The 22,031-nt window shown below is 34.1% G+C and overlaps 2 protein-coding genes across 9 annotated transcripts in view; one reads left to right on the forward strand and one right to left on the reverse strand.

Moving 5' to 3' along the window:
- Positions 1-1,119: 1,119 nt before the first annotated feature.
- C1H5orf22 (chromosome 1 C5orf22 homolog) lies at positions 1,120-20,552 on the reverse strand. 2 transcript variants are annotated; one of them, XM_074279071.1, is made up of 10 exons: positions 20,299-20,552; positions 18,240-18,392; positions 17,686-17,801; positions 15,381-15,538; positions 11,430-11,883; positions 9,745-9,807; positions 9,367-9,488; positions 5,811-5,877; positions 4,326-4,465; positions 1,120-3,360 (listed from the first exon to the last, which is right to left on the reverse strand). In XM_074279071.1, the coding sequence occupies exons 4-10, from the start codon at positions 15,509-15,511 to the stop codon at positions 3,228-3,230; spliced, it is 1,110 nt and encodes a 369-aa protein (XP_074135172.1). In that variant the 5' UTR covers positions 15,512-15,538; positions 17,686-17,801; positions 18,240-18,392; positions 20,299-20,552; the 3' UTR covers positions 1,120-3,227. The 2 variants fall into 2 exon arrangements, with proteins under 2 accessions (XP_074135172.1, XP_074135173.1); XM_074279072.1 differs by lacking the exons at positions 15,381-15,538; positions 17,686-17,801; positions 18,240-18,392; positions 20,299-20,552 and adding an exon at positions 14,429-14,814.
- Positions 20,553-20,607: 55 nt separating this feature from the next.
- Positions 20,608-22,031, forward strand: part of DROSHA (drosha ribonuclease III) — a 107,967-nt gene continuing 106,543 nt past the window's right edge. For 2 of the 7 annotated variants that reach the window (XR_012484366.1, XM_074279069.1), the window contains exons 1-2: positions 20,610-20,905; positions 21,235-21,285. The gene's annotated coding sequence lies outside the window, so the exon portion shown is untranslated. Of the gene's footprint in view, positions 20,906-21,234; positions 21,286-22,031 lie in introns of all 7 variants that reach the window. The other 5 variants (XM_074279065.1, XM_074279066.1, XM_074279068.1 and 2 more) reach the window with 4 other exon arrangements.

Genomic DNA, 22,031 nt, shown 5'->3' on the forward strand with positions numbered 1-22,031 from the left:
AAATTTCATTCAGTCTATGGATAGAGCACTGGGCATGGAATTATTCTTCATCATCAGACATTTTTCTGAGTTTAAATTCAGTCTTAACCACTTATTAGCTGTGTAATCCTAGGTAAATCACTTAACACTATCTGCCAGAGCTTCCTCATCTGTAAAATGAGCTGTAGAAGGAAATGTCAAACTGCACTAATATCTTGTCAAGAACCTCAAAAGGAAGTCATGAAGAATCAAACACAATGAAACTCAGTAAGAAAAATTTAAATTAATAACTCTTTCCCATCATAACAGATAGACTGACTTGTAATTTGAGTCATGTAACCAAAACCATTATGAGAGGATAAATTAAGGTGTCATAAGCTGGTCAGGCTTCTTTTTTTTTGAAAATGACACACTACTAAACAACATTTAAAAATAAGAGTTTAGACATCTTTTTAAGTAGTAATGATAAAACTAAAAGGACAATAGAAAGAGTTACTCCAGTCCTTTGGGGGTCAGTCAAAATGGGCTCAATTTCTGGCTTTGCTAGGTGCCCTTGCATAAATGACTTAATTTTTCTGGACGTTAGTTGTTGTTCAGTTATATCCAACTCTTCATGACTACGTGTGGGGTTTTCTCAGCAAAGATATTAAAGTGGTTTGCCATTTTCTTTTCTAACTCATTTTACAAATGAGGAAACTGAGGCAGTTATGTGACTAATTCAGAGTCACACAGCTAGTATCAACGAATTTGAACTCATATGAAGATAAGTCTTAGGTGGCAAAGCTAGCATTTTCCTGGAGTGTTGACTATTGGAGACTCCAGGACCCCTCTTTGACCCCAGCCTCCTTTATCTATCTTAACCTTAAGATATAAGAATATTGGAAAGGTCACAGAATTCTTACATTCAGAAAACAAAAAGGCTAACTGAATAATTTGCAATACTAGGACAAGAAAAAGGAAAAACAAGTCTAACGAGTTCACTATCATTAAGAAAACTGAAAGCATCTTTAGAAGCAAATGTTCAGAAGTATAAGGAAAATATAAACAATTTGGAATCTTGACCAGAAATTAAATAGTCTCAATAAATAAGCTCCTACAGCAGAACTAGAATTAGAAATAATAAACCAAGAGAAGCACAGCAACAAAATAATGATATTTAATCAACTGACAACACAAAGAAAATACATCATGAAAAAAATCAATTCCAGCAAAACATAAAAAAAATTAGTCACAAAACTAGAAACAAAACAAAAGCAGTAATGAAATAAAGGACAAAAATGTGCTAGAAGCAAAGATGCAACTGAAGGATAAATGGCAGAAAATATATTTAAAAATTAAAACTTATTCCAAAGTACATAGAAAATTCCAAAGGTTATGACTTTGAAATTAAATTTAATCCTGAGGGTGGTGCAAATTCTACTGTCAATATGGGATTCAAGTGTGTATACCCCTAAGGAGTTATTGAACCAAAATGAAAAACAGCGCAAAGTTCCACATAAAAATATAAATTCAGAAGAGACCCTAGAACAGATGAACACAATGGGAAAAGCGAAGAGTAATGAAAAAAATGTTAAGTGATGATAGCCTAAAACTGAAGGATCTTAATTTAAATGTCAAACTAGAGAAGCTGAAGAGAAACATAGAAAATGTGCCACTGAAGTAGACTTTCTGAATAAATATAAACATTTACTTGAAAATAAGAGTTAATGAGGACCTCAGGGAAGCTATTCAATAGCCACACCAGGTGGTGTTTCAAATGACAACTGAAGACAAGTGAGTTACAACTTACAGTTTTTCCTAGAAATGGTTGCTACCCATGTCAGAACTGTTGAAAAGCACTTTGAGGAACAGATTACTAGGGTAGACAGAGGATAAAGGATTCATTGTGGAAGATTTCTTGTAAAATATTTTTAAAATTGTAGGCAAATCCAAAAAAAGGACAGTTATCTTTTCCAATAAATAAAGAAATGCTAATTATTAAATCATAGATGGAAGACAATTTCTTAAGATTTGTCAGTGCCAAATATTCTCGTGTTTTTATGGAGGAAAAAAAAAGCATTCATATTTGTGTGTTTCTAGCCAATTATCAACATACATCAAGGGTGCAAAGTTTATTAAAATTTTTACTTTTTGCATTTGTACTTGCCAACCTGTATTTTCCAATAATTCTTGAATTTATTTTCTAAGTGTTAACCTATTAGTCTATAATATTCATTCAACTCCCCCTATTCTTGATGTACTAAAATCTCCAAATTATCTATGAAGGACAAAATATGTATTTACATTAAAAAAAAATAACATAAATGAAAAACCAAACAATATGACATTCAGAAAATCAATGGAAGGGCAAAAATTATTGAGTTTTTCTTCTGTGAAGACCTATGATACCATGTTCAATTTAATTTTTTGCATTATTCTTCATAAATTTGCCCACTGTGTACATAGTATCAAACATTACAAATATCAATAGGCTTATGCCATTAAGAATCATATAATTCTAAGTAACTTAAAATCTTCAGTAGAAGGCTTACTATTTCAAGAACTGCTCTTCCTCCAAATGAGCTTGGTTCATATGTTAAAATATATACATATGAATCTTCTTTATAAATCATACAGTAATGCAATTGTACTTAAGTATTTGTTTTTCCCATCAACCACAAATATGAATTTTCTTGTGGCCTCTTTGACCTAATGATAACTATGAGAAGGCCCCACTTAGCTCTTAGTCTTGTAAGTAAGGTCCATTTTACTTTACATTGCAGATCTGGAAAAAATGGGATTGGATTGGGAAGAGCCATGGGAGACAGAGAAAGGACAGACAAAAAGATATGGTAAAAAGAGATACTCTATACACTGATGTACTTAATATTCAATAACTTGATGGATGGAGACTGAAGAGTAGATATTAGAATCCTCTGATGAGGTAATATCAATACATAAGCATTTAAATAGTTCAGAGAGGGGCAGCTAGGTGGCACAGTGGATAGAGTACCAATCCTGAAGTCAGGAGGACCTGAGTTCAAATTTGATCTCAGACATTTAACACTTCTGAGCTGTGGGACCCTGGGCAAGTCACTTAATCCCAATTGCCTCAGAAAAAAAAAACAACAAAAAAAAACATTATGGAAAAATAATTAAATTTTAAGTTTCTAAGAAATTAAAATATTCATTTTAAAAAGCTGCATGGGAGAATTAAGGAACAATTGCTAACACATTTTTTTAAATGTAAGAGGAATCTGTTTTTCCTTTTAAGCTGGTGGTGAATTGACTGAATACTCCAAATGAATGTCTAGATTCCCATACAAAGTATGAAGCACATTAAGGACCTTTTCTTGAATAGTATCAACTTGCTCAGAAGGACAGTAGTCATCCAAACTTGACCTGTAATCACAATTTGAATAAAATTACATATAGCTGAAGAGAGATTCGAATATCAAGCTTTATTATTTAAAATCAATGAACTTTGCAGTGATGAAAGTCTGCCTGTATTGTGACACTGTAAGAATTTTAAAAAATAAATTAATCCTTCCTGAAATTCATTACAGAGAAAGGTATGTGCATTTTATTTTGAGATTTTTTATTTTGAGATGTGTGTTCTTATCAGTTTTAATATATATGCTGCAGGTCTATGCTACCTAGAAGCAAAAATAAATAAATAAAATATATATATATATATATATATATTTAGAACAGTGATTTTAAAAGTGTGGTCTATGTATTGAGATGAAGATGAAAAGCTGGTGAAGACTATGAAAGTTCCAGAGAGCATTAAGAGAAAAAAAATAGGCACAGGAAAGCAAAAGTTGCTACTTAGTGACTAATTCCATAATTAAAAAAAAAAAAAAAAAAAATCCAGTGCTTAGCTCTAGACTAAAGGATTAAGTGGAAAGATCAAAGCAGTATCTCTCTGACAATGATCTTCTTACACCTGTCTCAGCACTGATTGACCTTGACTTGAGAATGAACCCATGCCTTCCTCCATATGTGGAGCACAACAGAGGGTTGAATAGCAAAGACTAGTATGAGGCAAAGCTTTTTATTTTGCTTTTCTTTTGGGTGGGAAGAAGAATGTAATTACTTGGGCAGATAAGTTTGCTTGCAATGCTGAAAAAAATCTTCTGACTAAAAAGGGATCAAGGTATCTAAGTATGTTGCTATAGCTTAACTTTTCTCACCCTCTATCATTAAACAAAATTTGTTAGGTAATGAAACCAGAATATACAGACAGTAAAATTCAAAAAAGGGAAAAAAGCTCAACATAGGGAACATGTACACAGAAAATAGCAGTTAATAATCCTATGAATTTGCACTTTAGGAAAAGAAAAAAATAATTTAATAAGTCTTACCGGGCAATAGTCACAAGAGTAGGTTTCGGTAAGTTTTTAAGTAAATACTTCAAAGACTGTACAAGACACTCAATTTCTTGTTCTGTGCTGATATGGTGAGGAAGCTCAGAATAATCACAGGTTAGACCAGCTTGATGGATCTAATATTAAAAAAAAAAAAAAAAAAAAAAAAAGCCTTAATCTCTCTCTCTTTTTTTTAAAAGCACTATTACATTAAATTTACATTAAAACTTTTTTTTTTTAATTCATTTTTCCAAATTATCCCCTCCCTCCCTCCACTCCCTCCCCCCGATGGCAGGTAATCCCATACATTTTACATGTGTTACAATATAACCTAGATACAATATATGTGTGTAAATACCAACATTAAAACTTTTCTTTTTATACATTTCTAAAAAAGTCTTGCTTCTTTCCTACTTAAGGGGGGAAAAAAGCAATTCAGCAAAACTAATACGCTGAGTTTTAGAGCATATACAATGTTCTAGACTCTGAACTTTCCAAATAAGCAAAGGAGAAAGGTAGAGCTGCCTGCTTTCAAATTTTATATTTATTACAGTCCTTGCATAGAGATGATAAGAATTTTGACAACAGTTCATTTTCATTTTTTAGAATAAGAGATTTAAAGCTCAACTTTCATTTTATAGATGAGAAAATTGAAGCAGAGATTAAGTGATAAGCCTAGGTTCCCACAGTTAGTAAAAAGCCTGAGACAGAACTTGAATGCAGGACTACCTGACTCCAAGTCCAGTGCTCCACACACTATACCAAAAGATTTCAAGTTTCTTCAGTCTTACAAAACTATGTGAATATGAAGACAAAGAACAAATTTCTAAATCCAAAAAAAAAAAAAAAAAAAAAAAAAAAAGCAACCCCCCCCCAAAAAAACCTTCTATTAAAAGCTCAATAAAGCTATGTGATTATTTGTGTAATAACTTCTACTTTAAGAAGTAGGGGTTTTCATTAGCCCAAGTATAACCAATAAAATCACATTTTGAGTTGGATTTCAAACCAAGGAGGCAGTTTTAAGAGGAAGATAACTATTTACCAATAAGGCTGTCTCTTTTTCTTATGTCACGACTTAGAATACTGGCTTCTGAAAAAGGATACCTACTAGTTGTCACTTTTTTTCTGTATTACATAAAAAACTTTCTATAAGGAAATAAAAACATGATATAGGCTCCCCAACATATTGAGAGAATATATAAAGCCAAATATATCTATATCATATAAAAATTACAGACCCAAATATTGATTAGAAAAAATTTTCTGATTAATAGAGCTGAATTAGAGATTTTTTTTATTTTCAACAAAATTTTTATTTCTTTTTAATTTTTTTATTTTATCTTTTTTATTTCTCATTAATTCATCTAGACTTCCAAGGCAAAGAAGTCTGTGAATCATTTGATAATGAAGCAATCTCCTTTCCTCCTACCCCCAAAACGTTTTATAAAAGACTAATTTATATTTCCCCATGATAATATTTACCATCTCATAGTCTGGAGTTTCTGTCCGGTTTTTCAAACTCTGAACAAGTGGAATTAAGGACCTCATTCTGTAAAAAAAGCGCAACCCCCACAAACGAAAAAAAACCCATGAATAAACAAACATTACAGGCATCTTAATAAATCACAATAGAAAAAGATAAATTCTACATATAGTTTTAAATTAAGACTATCTTATATCTTGTAGTATGAATAAAAAAGCTGTTAATACCCTTTCATTGTTTAAATTTAAGAGTGTTTTCTATTTAATATCTTGACTATATAGAATGTGTAGAAAAATGAAGTTATACTTTTCATTCCTTTCAGCTAACATTGCATTGGACCTTTAAAAGCAATTTTTATCCACAACAAATGTGATAAAAGGAAAAAGAAACACGTTTCCTAAAATATATTTTTAAATGACAATTTACATTAAGTAAAATGCTAAAAATTTTTCTCAACAGGGATAGCTTTATTTTTTCCTTAAGAAAAGTTCTCAAAAGGTAAAGAACCATAAAAAAAAATCTTAATCATTTTATTTAATCTAGCTGGAAATATATTTAGTATCCCTCTTAGTACTCTAAAAATATATTCAAATACATACATACATTCAAATGTATGATGTATATGATGTGTCCATGACAGAGTGCAAATTACCTCACTATAGCATATGCTCTTTTGGAAAAACTATCACTTTTTTAAAAAACGATATTCATGTGGCTGCTTTATTTAGACCAAGTTAATAGAAATTGATGTAGATTTCACAGGATCATAGAATTTAGAATTGAAAAGTCTCTTAAATGTCATTTAGTCCATCCTCCTAATTTTACACCAGAAAATGAATTCCAAAGATGAAAACTGGCTCAGTCAAATACCACTTGGTACTTGGTCTGGATAATAATTAGTACCACTCAGTCTAACCAGGTTTTCTCTAGGCTATGCTGAAGAAAGTATCAAGACTACTCCCCCAATCTCCAAGTAAAATAGCAACTAAAGGTTTAATAAATATAAACATGAGATCATCAGGTCTCAGACTTTTAATATATAATAGAAATTATGTTTTATGTATAACCTATATCAGATAGCCTGTTGTCTTGAGGAAGGTCAGGGAGGGAGAAGAAAAATCTGGAACTAAAAATCTTACAAAAACGAATACTGAAAATTATCTTTACATGTAATTGGAAAAATTAAAAAATATTGAATTAAAATACAAACTAAAAGAAATTATGTTTTAAAATTCAAGATGCAAAAAATATAGTTCTTCTAGCCCATTACAGAATCTGTTACTGAGCACTGGAACTTTCTCTATCTGTCCAAGAAAATGACATTTTTTTTGTATTTGCTTCTTGCAGCAGTGCTACTATTGGGCTTATATCCCAAGGAAATACTAAAGAAGGGAAAGGGACCTGTATGTGCCAAAATGTTTGTGGCAGCCCTTTTTGTAGTGGCTAGAAACTGGAAAATGAATGGATGCCCATCAATTGGAGAATGGTTGGGTAAATTATGGTATATGAATGTTATGGAATATTATTGTTCTGTAAGAAATGACCAACAGGATGAATACAGAGAGGCTTGGAGAGACTTACATGAACTGATGCTGAGTGAAATGAGCAGAACTAGGAGATCATTATACACTTCAACAATGATACTATATGAGGATGTATTCTGATGGATGTGGATATCTTCAATATAGAGAAGAGTTAATCCAATTCCAATTGATCAATGATGGACAGAATCAGCTACACCCAGAGAAGGAACATTGGGAAATGAGTACAAACTGTGAGCATTTTTTGTTTTTCTCCCCAGGTTATTTTTACCTTCCGAATCCAATTCTTCCTTTGCAACAACAACAACAACAAAATTCGGTTCTGCACATATATATTGTACCTAGGATATACTATAAGATATTTAATATGTATGGGAATGCCTGCCATCTAGGGGAGGGGGTGGAGGGAAGGAAGGGAAAAATTTGGAACAAAAAGAAGTACAAGGGATAATGTTATAAAAAATTACCTATGCATATGTACTGTCAAAAAATGTTATCATTATAAAATTAATAAAAAATAAATTTAAAAAAAAAGTATTTGCTTCTTGCAAACTCAAGGGTTCAAAAAGGAACCCTGAGTTCAAGGATAAGGACCTGCTTGTTTTCTTTTTTGCTTTAGTCTGATGCAAAAGCAACCCTTCTGTCCTGGATCTCATTTCCTCTCCTCTTTTATTCCTCCTTTTTCATCTACAGGTTTCTTCCCTGCTATCTACAAAAGGACACACCTGTCCCTGCTTCTTCTTAAAGATACTGGTCTATCTCTCCTCATTCCTATACAAACTTCTAGACAAAGCTCTTACAGTTAAGACATCCATCCTTTTCCTCACCTCCTAATTATCTCCTAATCTCTTATTCTATGGCTCCCATCACTAGATTTATACTTTTCTTTACAAGATTACTGACAATCTATTCATTTCTTTCCTCAACTTTTCTAACCCTTTCTCAGCTGCTGACACACTAAACTCTGAGCCTTTGATCATCTTCTTCCTTAAGCCCCACTAAGTGTAGGCACTCCCTTTTAAAGCTTTCTCACTCTTAGCTTCTTGGTGAACCAGTAGGTCCCATGGGGTCCAGTGAACAAATTTGTGCAGGTACTTGTCAAATCTATACTGCCAGCCCTTCTGAACCAATTTCTTCAAATTTCCAACACAGAAGCTATTATGGTAGCTGTCCCATCCATACACTTCCTTTGTCATCCTGACTCATTAGAGCCTTGGAACTTTGAATCAAGTAGGTCTTCCCCTTGCCAAAACAGGCAATACCCTGGGGGCTGAGTAAAGGATGGCATTCTCTCTTCCTAGTTCTAATCTTTTGTGTTTGTGAGTGTGTGTGTGTAAAGAGGATATATGCTGAGATAACTATTATAAAACATCACATAATAACTACATCACAGAGGTTAAGAATCTCAATCTTAAACAAGCCAACAATATTCAATATTTTGGGAGTTCCATAAAATATGAAGGAATATATTTCTCAGTTTACTGAGAACACAAAATACATACTAAAAGTGCTAATGATGCAAGTAACAGAGCTACAAATATCATTAACATTTAAAAAGCAGTAATAATTTTTATATTTTTCAGTTTTCTTCTAAGTTGCTTAAATAAAAATAATCCGTATTTTTGTGATGCTAGTGCTAATAATAAAGGGGTAAAATCTTTTTCCCCTTACACTGATGATACACCTTAGAACGTGTGGACTTAATAAAATGCCTGAGTAATGAGGACTCTGGCAGCAGAAGACCCCTGAGGAAACCCTGCTCTACCATATAAAGGAGAACTTATAGAAAAAAGTAGTGTGAAAGCCACTCACAGGCTCATTCCCTTTTCAAAATACAGTTCCCTCTGCAAGAAACAATTTTTCCGCAGCTGAGGAACAATGCTACCTTTTATAGAATTATAAGTTGTTTTTTTTTTAAACTAGGCTAATGATCTACAAATATATGCAACAGAAAAAATAATTCTCCAAAAGATGCCAGAAGCTAAAAATCATACCCCCAACCCTTGATTCTCACCCAGGATTTGAAGCCCATCTCTGTACCGTTTCTTCTTCATCACCATCACACAAGTCTGCAAATGCAGCTTCTAAATCTTCTAGTTGATGAATTCGACCTTCCACACAGTCTACCAAGCCCTCCTTTAATAATGGAATGTAAACACTGTAACTGATTTCAGAATTCAAAGAAAATCCTATTACACAATGAAAATTTCAATTCCCCAAGAAAAGAGGAAAAGGATTCCTAAATTCCAACAAAATTATGAAGTGTTTAAATGAATAGCAAAAAAATGTGGGTAGTCCCTAGGAAATTGTCACATTAACAAGCCACCAGTTATTCATTTCATAGAATGTTAGAGGCTTTTTTAACCCCTTCCCAACAATAATATTAGCATACCTCTGTCAAGTCTGTATCTGGCTTTTTAAAACTGTATAGTTCTTGTAAGAGCTTGTATTCTTCCTGGAAGACAAAACAAGCCCCCATGAAAAAATTGCTTAATCATTTCAAAGATTGAAGTGCAAAACAGTTTAATAGTGACTGTCTCTAAGAAAAACTCCTTTGATGATTCTTTAAAGGTTATTCTGGAAAAGTCAGATGAAAAGTGATTTTCATATTTTTACTCTAAATCAGGGGTTCTCAAACTGTTGTCCGCGGGCCAGATGCAGCCCGCTGAGGACATTTATGTGGCCCGCCAGGTTATGGCAAATGGGCTGAGGGGCAGAGACAGAGTGTAAATTTTTGTTTTTACTATAGTTTGGCCTTCCAACAGTCTGAGGGACAGTGGCCCCCTATTTAAAAAGTTTGAGGACCACTGCTCTAAATGATCCAATCCTTTTTAAGGATTTTTCACAAATGATTACTATTTTAACAATGAATATAAATTAGTTATGTACATCACTATTACTATAAAGCACATAATAAAAATCCTTTGAAATTTTTAACTATTCATAAATTTTGCAACATATCATAAACAAGATACTTATTCATCATAAAGAGACTTTCCAGATACCAGGCCAAAATTCTGGGAACACATAAGGAGTCTTAGCAAAAAAAGGACCAGAATATAAAATGTATTTTAGTCAGCGAACTCCTGCACACAGATTTGAAGTTTACTGCAGTTTTATGTAAGACTTTGAGAGAGAAAAAGTCCTCCCACTATGTTCTCATGTGCAGTGCTGCTAGCCAGCACCACTTATATAGGAGAGCATATGTGGTACCATAATCCCACCTGGAAATATGGGCAACAGAAAGGGCCTTAGAATACATGTGTAGGCATTCTTTTCTGTGACGGCTTTCTAAGGAGCTCTGATTGCTACTCAGTAATATCTGACAGCTGCTGGTTATGGAGGCTATTGACTCCAAGTGAATGATTCTCCACTTAAACACAACATAAATCTCAATCTAGCAGAGAAATGGGGAAAATTGTAGAAATCAGGATGATGAACATTAGATAAAGAATGAATACAGCTTACATTATAAAATCTTAGTAACTTTTAATGTTACATGAGAGTGCTGTCATTTAAGTGACTCATAATTACTTCCTATTTTTGTCCACATAATAAAATGGAACACTGACATTTATCAGTATTTTTAGTTTCTGAAAATCCAAGCTGATTAAAAATAAAAAAATTTCATTAAATTTAAATTCTAAACGATCTACAATTATGTGATCCTTAAAAAACTCATTAAAATTTAATGGCTTCACGCATTTTAAGTTTAATACTTTTTCGATGTAGGTACCTACAAATACAGGTCTCAAATAGCAAATTAGAGGCATGGAACATTAGCCCATTTAATTAAACAATGTTACTATTGTCATGATAATGTAATGCAGTTGTCTCAGATTCTTGCACTCTAATCTTAACTAGAACTCATATTGAATTGCTTCTATGATTTGAAAAAACAGCCTAACAATCACTTGCTTCTAAGTTGTTAGTTTCTCCTTAGGTTAGTGTAAATGATGCACAATGACATGTGAACTTTAAAATATCTTTAGCTGATTAGAAAGACACTGAAAAATGCAAACTTGTTTCTCACCCTATATCCTGTATGTCTTTAGTAATCCACATTAACATATTTACCTCAGAGAACATTTCTTTGAAGGGATTCTTGACTGAAAAAAAATCCAAGTCAATATCTAAAATAAAGGCATCTCCTTTCTTCAGAATCTGGAGAATCTCCCTAACATTGGCTCTAGTTTGGCAGTCCTGAATTTCAGAATAATTTGAAATTGCTGATGCTGTGCAAGTTTGAGGAGCCAATTGTGATCCTGTATCCTTTTCCATCCCTTCTGCTTTTGGGTTTCGATACAGTGCTTCTGAGGTGGAACAGTTCATCAATGAAGTGCTTTGTGACACTTCTGAAGCTAGCTTCAGTCTCTTGGCAGAAGGCACTGCTCCAGCTTCCTCTTGACTGATATCCAGTTGGGAAGGATTTACCAAAATTACATCCAACTCTAAAGGCTTTCGGTTCTCCAGTTGGTCTTCAGAGACATAAAGACCATCACTTAAGAAGTAATGATCTGTACTTGTAAGCCTGAATCATAGGAAAACAATTTCCAAAAGTGAAAAATGGGAAAATGTGATAAAAATTTCAGTGTATATGATAGGATCAGGAGGCATCTAAAAACATAATATAAAAGCAAAATTTAAAGTATTCAAGCTTTTAAAAACCAAGAATGGACCTTTAAAAATATTTACTTTCATAATACTTAACATGGAAAGCTACCTTACTAAATCACATGTATATGAGTGTTAGTTGTCTTACCTCTAAACTATCAGCACCTTCTTAAGTTTTTACAAAACAAGACAAGCACCAACTACTCAGCATAACCCGATGCTTCCCTAGAACAACCCTCATTCAAGTAAAACATTACTTTTCATTACTTTTTTCTTTGAGGGGACTTTAAATTAGGCCCTTTAATGATCAGTCTCCTTTTTTTTAAAGCATAGTTGAAAAGATTGAAAAATTAAATTAAAAAAGGACAAAAAATGCATATATATATATATATATATATATATATATATATCTTTGAGTTAATTGAAAAGAAATTATATATAAAAGCATCTTTAAAGTCTAAATAGGAAATAAAATTTCTACACTAATGAAAACTATACTAGCATAGTAAGTGTTCTAAAGGAGAATATTTTAAAATATTACTGTACAGTTGAAAGAAGATAGGAAACTAAAGCCATCTATAGTTATATGAAAAAATGCTCTAAATCACTATTGATTAGAGAAATGCAAATTAAAACAACTCTTGAGGTAGCACTTAAAACCTCTCAAGATTGGTTAAGGTGACAGAAAAAGATAATAAATGTTGGAAGGGATGTGGAAAAACTGAGACACTAATGCATTGTTGGTGGAGTTGTGAAATAATTCTACTATTCTGGAAAACAATTTGGAACTATGCCCAAAGGGCTATAAAACTGTGCATACCCTGTGATCCAACAGTACCATCACTGGGTTTATATCCCAAGGAAATCTTAAAGGAGGAAAAGGACTCTCATGGGCAAAAACATTTATAGCAGCTCTTTTGTGATAGGAAAGAATTGGAAAAGAGTAGATGCTCATCATCTGGGGAATGGCTGAATAAGCTGTGGCATGTGAAGATAATCGATTGTTATTGTTTTATAAAAAATGATGAACAAGCTGATTTTAGAAAGGCCTGGAAAGATTTACACAAACTGATGCTGAGTGAAACAAGCAGAACCAGAAATACGTTGTACACAATAACAGCAAGAATGAGCAATGATCAACTATGAAAGGCTTTAGTGATTCAAAGCAACCCTAATAGACTTTGGACAGACAATGCCATCAGCATCCACAAAAAGAACTAAGGAGACTGAATGCAAATCAACACATGCTATGTTCACTGTTTTTATTTTTTTTGGTGTGTCTGTGTGTTTTTCTATCTCTCCCATGGCTTTTTCCTTTTGCTCTAATTTTCCTCTCACAACATGATTCATAAAGTAATGTATATTAAAAATAAATAAATTTACTAGAAAAAAATGAAAATTAGTAGAAAAGTGAAAAGAAAGAAGACAGGAGTTAGAGTGAGAAGATCAGAATTGAATTCCCAGCTTAGACATTTGCTATCTGTGAGATCTTTGGATTAGATAAGATCTCAAGTTATCTTCTATCTCTAACATTCTGCATGGGAGTGAAATTCATGTTCTTTCAGATAATTTAGCCACATATTAAGCATACCACATATTTTGCCTTCAGCATCAACAAAGAACAGAACCTGCAAGACAAAGAACTTGGGTAAAACAATCTCTGAGATGCTTTTAGCTAAGAGATTTGACAATTAAAAAAAAAAAAATAAAACAGCTAATATTACTACTCTTCCCACCCCCACTTTTGCTGAACTCCTAGCTTAACTGCTTAAAGGATAGAAAATCATGTTGATACTTCAAGGGCCTATGATTTTTATTAGTGTGACAATTCAATCTGAGGAAGCAAAGCACAAGTGGTTTTAACTTCTGTGGCTCAGAAAGGTCAAGTTATTTGTCCATTACACTCAAGTTAGTAAGTGTCAGAGGTAGGTCTCCCTCACTTCAAGTCTAGCACTCTAGTCATAAAATCATATTTACTTTTACTATTTACTAAAGGTCAGATTCACATTTTACAAAATTCTGTAAGGTGTCCTACATACAACTTGAAAATAATTTTATTATAGAATTAAAATACTAACAGTACAACTTATATTTTGTATCAATAATATTTTAATGGTTTAAAGTGCTTTGCCTAGTAATAATGCAGTTATGATTTGATATTTCAAGAGTATTATCAAGTGATACAAAATATATAACAAAGTTTATTGTACTGTATGTATTAATGTATACTAATTGTATATAACATATCTTATAATAGATGTGATTTGTGCACTTTAGACCCTTAAACTGTTTATAATTAATGATTTTGAACGGGCCCCTTCAACTCTAAACATGTGATCCTAAGATAGAAAAGTTAATACTAAAGCCAAAGTTAGTAACTGGATGAAAATCACTAAAAAAAGTTAAATACAAATGGAAAAAAAAAAAAAAAAAAAAAAAAAAAAAAAAAAAAAAAGAAGTACCTTTATTTAGTAAGCTGATCTGTGAGAAAAAGACCTAATTTTATCTAAAACAGCATATATGGCCACTCAATTGTTGATGACAAAACAGTATGCAGTCAGAGAAAGGGAAAAGTAGCAACAGATTCTTTTTTGTGGTTTTTGTTATCCTGAAAATAAAAATTTATCAAAATTTATACATTAAAATAAAAATCAGCAAAGAAACATTTAATAATGGCAGTGAAATGGCAAAAGAATGATGGAATGGGAGTCAGAAGACCTGGCTTCTAACATTTAACTCCTTTTAGGACTAAATTTCTTCATTAAAAAATGGGAAATAATTTGTACTATTTTTCATAGTGTGATAGAAATGAATTTTTAATTCAAAACCCTAGATACGAGTTACCAGTGATGAAATGATGAAACATTTAGAAAGTAAAATGAAAAAAAAAAAAAGAAAAAAAAAAAGGATCTAATAATGTATGTTATATACATGTTTATATACTATGATAGATTTTTACATTTTAAGCAAAACAGTATAGGGGACACTGCTTGCAAAAGAAACTAAAGTAAATTAATGAAGCTATTCGTCAGATGAACCAAGATTAGAATTCAGAATTCTATTTTAAAGCTAAGTTGAAATTTAAAAGATTGTAACGTCCACTTAAAATTTAAGGGCAAAAATATCAATGTTCATACATTTGTGAACTTAATAAGTACATTTGTGTGGGATCATAAAAGGAAACCTGGATTCAAGTACCAGTCCCTGACAATTATTAGCTCTTTTTGGCACAGGGCAAGACATTCTACTTATCTAAGCCTAGTTTTTCTCATCTGCGAAAGAAAAATATTAGTTCTTATATCACAGGATTTTAGCTTACAAAGTTGTGAGTCATTATCCTAACTGGGAACAATTAAAAGACAAAAGAGACAGTCAAATCTTTTCATACCTACAAAAAATGATAAATGAGTTTACCTGATAGTTGTAGTGGGAGGTGTCTTTTGCCCACTAAAAAAAACAATGTTTTGCCCTCCTTGATTTGCTGAGCCCATGACGGATGGAGCCAAATTACATGAGAAAAATGACCTGCATAAAACTACAGGCATAAATCCAGTTTCTCAATACTCAACTCCCTAGAAAGGAAATAAGAAAACATTTGAGTTTATAAAGTTCTAAAGTACATAAATATAAAAAAAATTGTTGTTTTAATCTAGGAAATATTCTTTTATATAGCTGATATGCTTGAAATAGTTATAAAAACATATTTATCAACATTTGCTTGGTTTATTTTAAAATTTCAAACTACATAAAACTGCTACTGAAAGGAATGAAAATGAAAGAATTACAGTATTAACCCTAAGGATGAATATCCCTTCAAAAAAAAGAAAAAAAAAAAAAGAACTTGGTGGTGGGAAATCATGAATGGTCTTTTGTAGAAATAAAAAAAAAAAAAAAAAGAAATACAGTCACAGAAAAATTTTGAATAAAATCACAGCAAATGAAGCTGGACTTCTATCAAAGATGCAAAGACAATCCAACATTTGGAAAAACAGTAATTATTTTTAAAACAGAGTAATGTGGCTCAGAGGATAGAAGGTGAGCACCAGAGTTATGAAGCAAGGGGCCATGTAAACGTAGGTTTTAATGACCTTAGGAAAGTCACTTATCTCTCAGTCACTGAGGAAAACTCTCTAAACACAATAAACACAAAAGTAGAACTCTATACATATGGGGAGGAGAAGGAAAAGTGTGAGGGCAGAGTTTTTATCGAAGGAAATTCAAAAATACCAATGAAATTACAGTTATAGACAAAAACAAAAATATCACAAATTATTTGATTTTATCAATAGATGAAACAGAAAACACATAGAGGAAAAAAGACCTACATTTAAATGACTATGTGTATATGTATCTGACTAAAAAGTTAGCATTATTTTGCAAAGAGAAAAATACTAGAAGCTTTTCCCAATAAAAGAAATGCCCCTTTCCCCACTGGTATGACAAAGTCCTATGTTAGCTCTAGCAGTAAGACAAGAGAAAGAAAAACAAAAATCATAAGCATAAAGAAAAAGACAAAATATAATCCCCTAGTTGTAGATCACAATGGTTTTTCCTTGGACAATCTCATAGATAAAAGAAAATGGAGACAAGTAATAGCTTGGATAAAGTAGCAGAATGCAAAATAAATACATGAAAATAAACAATATTTTTACATAATACCAAATGTAAAAGAAAAAAATGTTAATTTGTAGTTTTCTAAATAAATATGTAGCTACAGGAATCTTGAGTTTGACCCCAGTGATATAAGAGGTAGTTAGGAAATACATAATCAGAAAAGGAAATAAGTGGACATGTTGAAAGAGAGAAGGATAATCAGATGGTTATTCAGTGTTCTATTGGTATGTACAAAAAACAAAGGCCCAAAGCATACTACATGAATTTTCTGTGGGGGAATCTTTGAAGACAACTGACATGAGATGGAAACAGATTGATTTCAATTTGCAACAAGAGGGAAAATATTATTACATTTAAGCCTATATATCCAATGAAGAATTAATGTACATTATCTATGATGAGGTTTTTTTCATCTCTATACAAGCCTATTGTAAACATATTCTGTCATATTTTTGGCGCTATTATAAAGGAGATTTAGGTTTTCAAGTTAGGAGTCACAGCCTTTGAGGTTTTCTTTCATCTGAGATTCTTTAATTTAGAAGACAAAAAATAATAAACTGAATTTATGTAAAAACTTGTCAAAACTGTCCCACACCTAAGACCTAGAGTTTCAAAACAGGTATATACCCCAAAGAGGGCAAAGATAGAGGGAAAGTCATGTCTTCTTATGCCCAAAGCTCAAAACAAAGTGAATGCCCATCAAATTGTGTTTTATTATTATAATAATATAATCTCATGATGAAAAATGACAAAGAGGAAGAATTAGAAAAACACAGGAAGACATGTAGGGAATAAGGCAAAGTAAAAGAAACAGAATTAGAATAAAAATAAAAAAAATAAAATTATAACAGCAGTTCATATTTATCTGTGCTTTAAGAATTGCAAAGTATTTCAAATACATTATAAAAAAACACTAAAAAAACGTTGGAAAAGATTGCACTGTTTAAAAAAAAAAATTAAGCAAGCACTTATTTTTCTCTACCCCATTAAGAAAGCAAAAAGAGAAAAAGTCTTTTGAATAAATGTGTATAATCAAGCAAAAATCAATATCCACAATGGCCATATTCAAAATGTACTATCTTATTCTGCATTTTAAGTCCATCACCTTTCTGTCAGGAAGTGGGTAGCATTCTTCAACCCTGGTTCTCCAGAATCCTGGTTGGTCACTGAATCAATCAGGAACTCTGATTAATTGTAATGATCAATCTCAGCCCTAGAGAACTGATAACAAAACACCTCTTCATTCTCTTAGTAGAGCAGTGGGGTAAGCTGAAGTAAAATATGGCACATAATATCAGACACAGTCTTACATTTATTGGTTTTGCTGGCATCTATTTATTTTTTAACAAAGGAGGATTCATGGAAGATAGGCAGGAAATGCAGAGGTATAAAAACAAAAGGCACAATATATCTCAAATCAAAGAAGACCCTGAACATTTTTCAGCAAAATAGACACATTACAAATAGCACAGAAAGTTATCTACTTAACTTTTTACTTTATTCTTATGAGTTTTTGTAACTCAAAGAAAAAAAACCCTAAAAACATATACTGTGATTTTGATTTGATTCAAGACAAGTCAAACTTCAAGACAATTCTACAGAATATCTATAGAAATAAGTTTCAAACACATGAGAAATGACATGTGGAATATGCATTACCCGAAGAGAGCTTCCTTGTCAAATACAGTATCTGCTGGCATATTCACAGGAATAAGGAGGTCGGGATGTGAATCAAAAATGAACAAAGGTTTATGTTTACTGGGCAGGAAGATGTTTTTGAGCCAATAGCTCGGTATATAAAAAGGCAAAAACCTGTAAGAGATAAAATGGAAGGATAAATACATTAAAATTGTTTTTTGAGGGGGAAAAAAAGCTTAATAGCATAAAGAGCTAAATTCTAAAATAGGAGAGATATTATATTACTGATCAGTGACAATGTCCAAATTTCTATTTCCAGTCATTATACTTGCATTCTAGTCCTTCCTCTAGCAACCAGTGTGGTCCCACCATTGCTTAACTTCTTTGGGCTCCCTCATTTACAAAATAAAGATGTTGAAAATGATTGACTCTAAGATCTTTTTTTTTAAGGTCTAAAATTCTATGATTCTGCACTTAGGATGGACCCTCCCACCCCCCATTAACTCATTTCTCCTAGGATTAACATCAGATTCAGCTTAAGACCAAGGCTTCCTAAAAAACCAATTATAAGTCTACAGGGATGACTATTTAAATCAACTTTATTATGTGAATTGGATTTTTAAAAGAATGAATGAATCACAGTCCCACATTCAACTTGTGACCCAGTCCAAACACAGAGCAGGGAATTTGTCCTTTTTCTTTTATGAAAATGCCAAGAATGAAAAGGCCATCTACAATAGGTGCCTCCTCTCTACTCATTCTCTTAATCTTAATCCCCTACAGCCTGGCTTTCTGCCATTAGCATTTTTACCCAAGCAGCTCTCTCCACAATTACTAATGATCTCTTAATGGAAAGATCTAAACAGTCTTTTTTCCAACCCTCATTCTCCTAGACTTCACCTTGGTCTCTGACATAGTGAAACATTTCTCTCTTCTTGACAATAAATGTTTACTGACTGATTGGAATGACTGCTAACAAGGATACATTCCCTTCCTTCTGTACCAGGAGGGAAACAAGGTCTCCCTTCTCACATGTATTTTTGAAGATGTGTTTTCACTCTGAGGGGAATACACTGACATTTTTTTACTTCTATCTTTCTGTTATTTGTCTAACTGCCAGCATTACCCAGCCAATTATTCAAGATAATTTCACCTGTTTTTTGCATACTTAAGTTGTTTTGCATGCTGTTTTCTCCTCCACTGGACTGGAAGCACCTAGACTGTGTTTTGCTTTTCTTTGAACCTGAAGTTTCTTATCTAGTATACAATTAGATGTTAATAAATGTTTGATTCATTATTAACTCTGATGTAGGTTCTTTACTTGTTACTCCATGGAGACCCTAACAAGGAATTCCTACATATCTCTTTTTTTTTTTTTTTCCCCTCTGAGGCTGGGATTAAGTGACTTGCCCAGGGTCACATAGCTAGGAAGTGTTAAGCATATGAGATCATATTTGAACTCGGGTCCTCCTGAATTCAGGGCTGGTGCTCTACCCACTAGGCCACCTAGCTGCCCCCTTTCCTACATATCTCAAATAAAAACAACTCGAATAGTCCTTAAAAATAAAAATACCACAGCTGAATTCATATTTCTTAAAGGGCCATCAGGTGCCAGGCACTGTGCAAAGCGCTGAAGGTAAAACAAAGACAAGGAGCTTACAATCGAATGGAAGAGAAACACGCAGAAAAAAAAAACACAAGCTACATAGATGGCAAAATAATAAATATTTGAGGGATAGGCGTCCTGCACAAAGCAGGATTTTCGTTGGGACTCGGGGCGCGCCGCAAGCACCGGGAGACGTCCAGTGACGTAACACACCCGAAGCCGACTGCGGAGGCTCCCCTTCACAGACTAGCCCGGGGCAGGGGGAGTGTTACGTGGGAAGAGTACATGGCGGGAGTGAGGTGGAAGAAACCTGGAGACAGGAGGCGGCCGGCTTTGAACGCCAAATACAGCATTTTGCATTAGATCCTAGGGGAGTAATAAGGGGTCACTGGACTTGACTGTGTCCGGGGTTGGACCTGCCCTTTGTTGCTTTTGGCTGTTCCATTCCTTGACACCTGGGAACCGAGGTCTTACCTCCTGGTGATCCTCCACCACCCACACGGGTAACTTCGGATAGAGCCGGAGCGGGGGCCGCTCGCCCGGGGAGTAAGTCATTTTTATTAGCGCTCAGAACTTTCAATGTCTCCAGAGTTTCCTAGATGGAACCTCAAGCTTGCTAATATTCCATGGAAGGACATGAAAGAAGAACTACACAGAGAAATACAAGATGAAAAGTAGTGCAAAGAGCAAAAGGAAAAGCCAGCGGAAATATTAGCTTTGACCCGGATATGGAAGGAGGAAGCTAGGGCCAATTTAGCGTGGATCGCCCCACCTTCTGAGAGACGCCGAGAGCTGATTGGATTTTCTAGACTCAGCTCTTCTTGACGCACATACTCCTTTCCCAATTTCGGAGGGAATCTGGGGCGCATGCGCTTACCGCAGAGCTGCCTCGCGCGCCGCAATCCTGCCCTTTATACCCTGACTTTCCTGTTCCGGAGGTGCGGACTGGTCTGCCGCAGCTTCGGCCCTTGGGGCTCCTCCCTATTTTACCCCCTGGTGGCGGCTGCAGTAGCGGCCACTAGCCTTTGCGGGGCCCCCGCTTCGTGTTCCGCCACCCAGTTACCCCGGGAGCTTCTTGCAGGTAAGGAGCGAAATGCGTGGGTGGAATCTGGTTTGTGGGTGTCTGTTCTGGGACGCGCTATTCCCTGTCCCTAGGGAAGCCGCCGTCTCATGGAGGCGGGGCGGGAGGCTCGCTTATTGCTACAGTGAGGCCTTGAGCAATCTCCTACTCCTCTCCCGGCCTAAGTGGTCCTTAACCACCTCCCGCCGGATTCCGGGACAGGCTCGCGGTCTCGTGGGGACCCGAAAGGGAAAGTGACCCCGGCGGGGCTGCCTTTCTACTCTGGCGGGGCGGTGGGGGTGGGGAAGGGGATTTGGGCGGACTTCAGATCTCTCTTCTTTGATTCTTAGGTTGCCATGGGCAAAGAATTCATCACCCAATGGACAGCCTGCTGGTGATCTGTACGTAGCTTGGTTGGTCCTCGAAAAGCAGTCAGTCAGCTTTTTGTTGTTGATGCATGCATTTTAGTTAAATAATCCCTCTGCTAATTTTACCGTTCTATAAGAGCTGGACTTGCTTTTCAGATAGCTTATTATGGGGATGGCTAGGAGCAGAAATGAGACAGAGTAGGTAATTTTCCTACTTGATGCTTTTACCTTTTTTTTTTTAGTTTTTAAATTGTTTCCCAGTTCATGCATTAGTTAATTCTATCTTTGAAAGTTTCATTTCATAATCGTTTTATTTTTAAGCTTAAAAACATCCAAGAAGTGTAATCATGTAATAGATGGAAATATTGGAATCAGGAAGACCTGAATTCGGATCCTTAAAAAAGTAAGGGATGTGCAAATTACATGATACCACTCATTTTTAGTTTCCTTTTCTTGACACTGGATCCAGATGTCTCTGAAGGGGAAAGTGAGGCAGGTGACCTTGCACAACTCTCCCTTACTTAAATCCAATTAACTCTCAGGTCGTGGCATCACCTCCCTGATGGAGAAGGAAGGACAAACAGCAACAAGTTTCCTTATCTATAAAGTGGGGATGAAATAGTACCTTACCTTTCTGGGTTGTAGTGAAGATCAAATGAAGTAATATATGTAAAATGCTTTACAATCTGCAAAGTGCCATAAACATCACTTTTTGAACTTCTTGTTATCTATTAAGCTTTCATCATAGAAAATTACTATGAAAGCATTTCCGTACAGTA

This window comes from Sminthopsis crassicaudata, chromosome 1 (assembly GCF_048593235.1).
Source record: "Sminthopsis crassicaudata isolate SCR6 chromosome 1, ASM4859323v1, whole genome shotgun sequence".
NCBI classification, from domain to species: domain Eukaryota; kingdom Metazoa; phylum Chordata; class Mammalia; order Dasyuromorphia; family Dasyuridae; genus Sminthopsis; species Sminthopsis crassicaudata.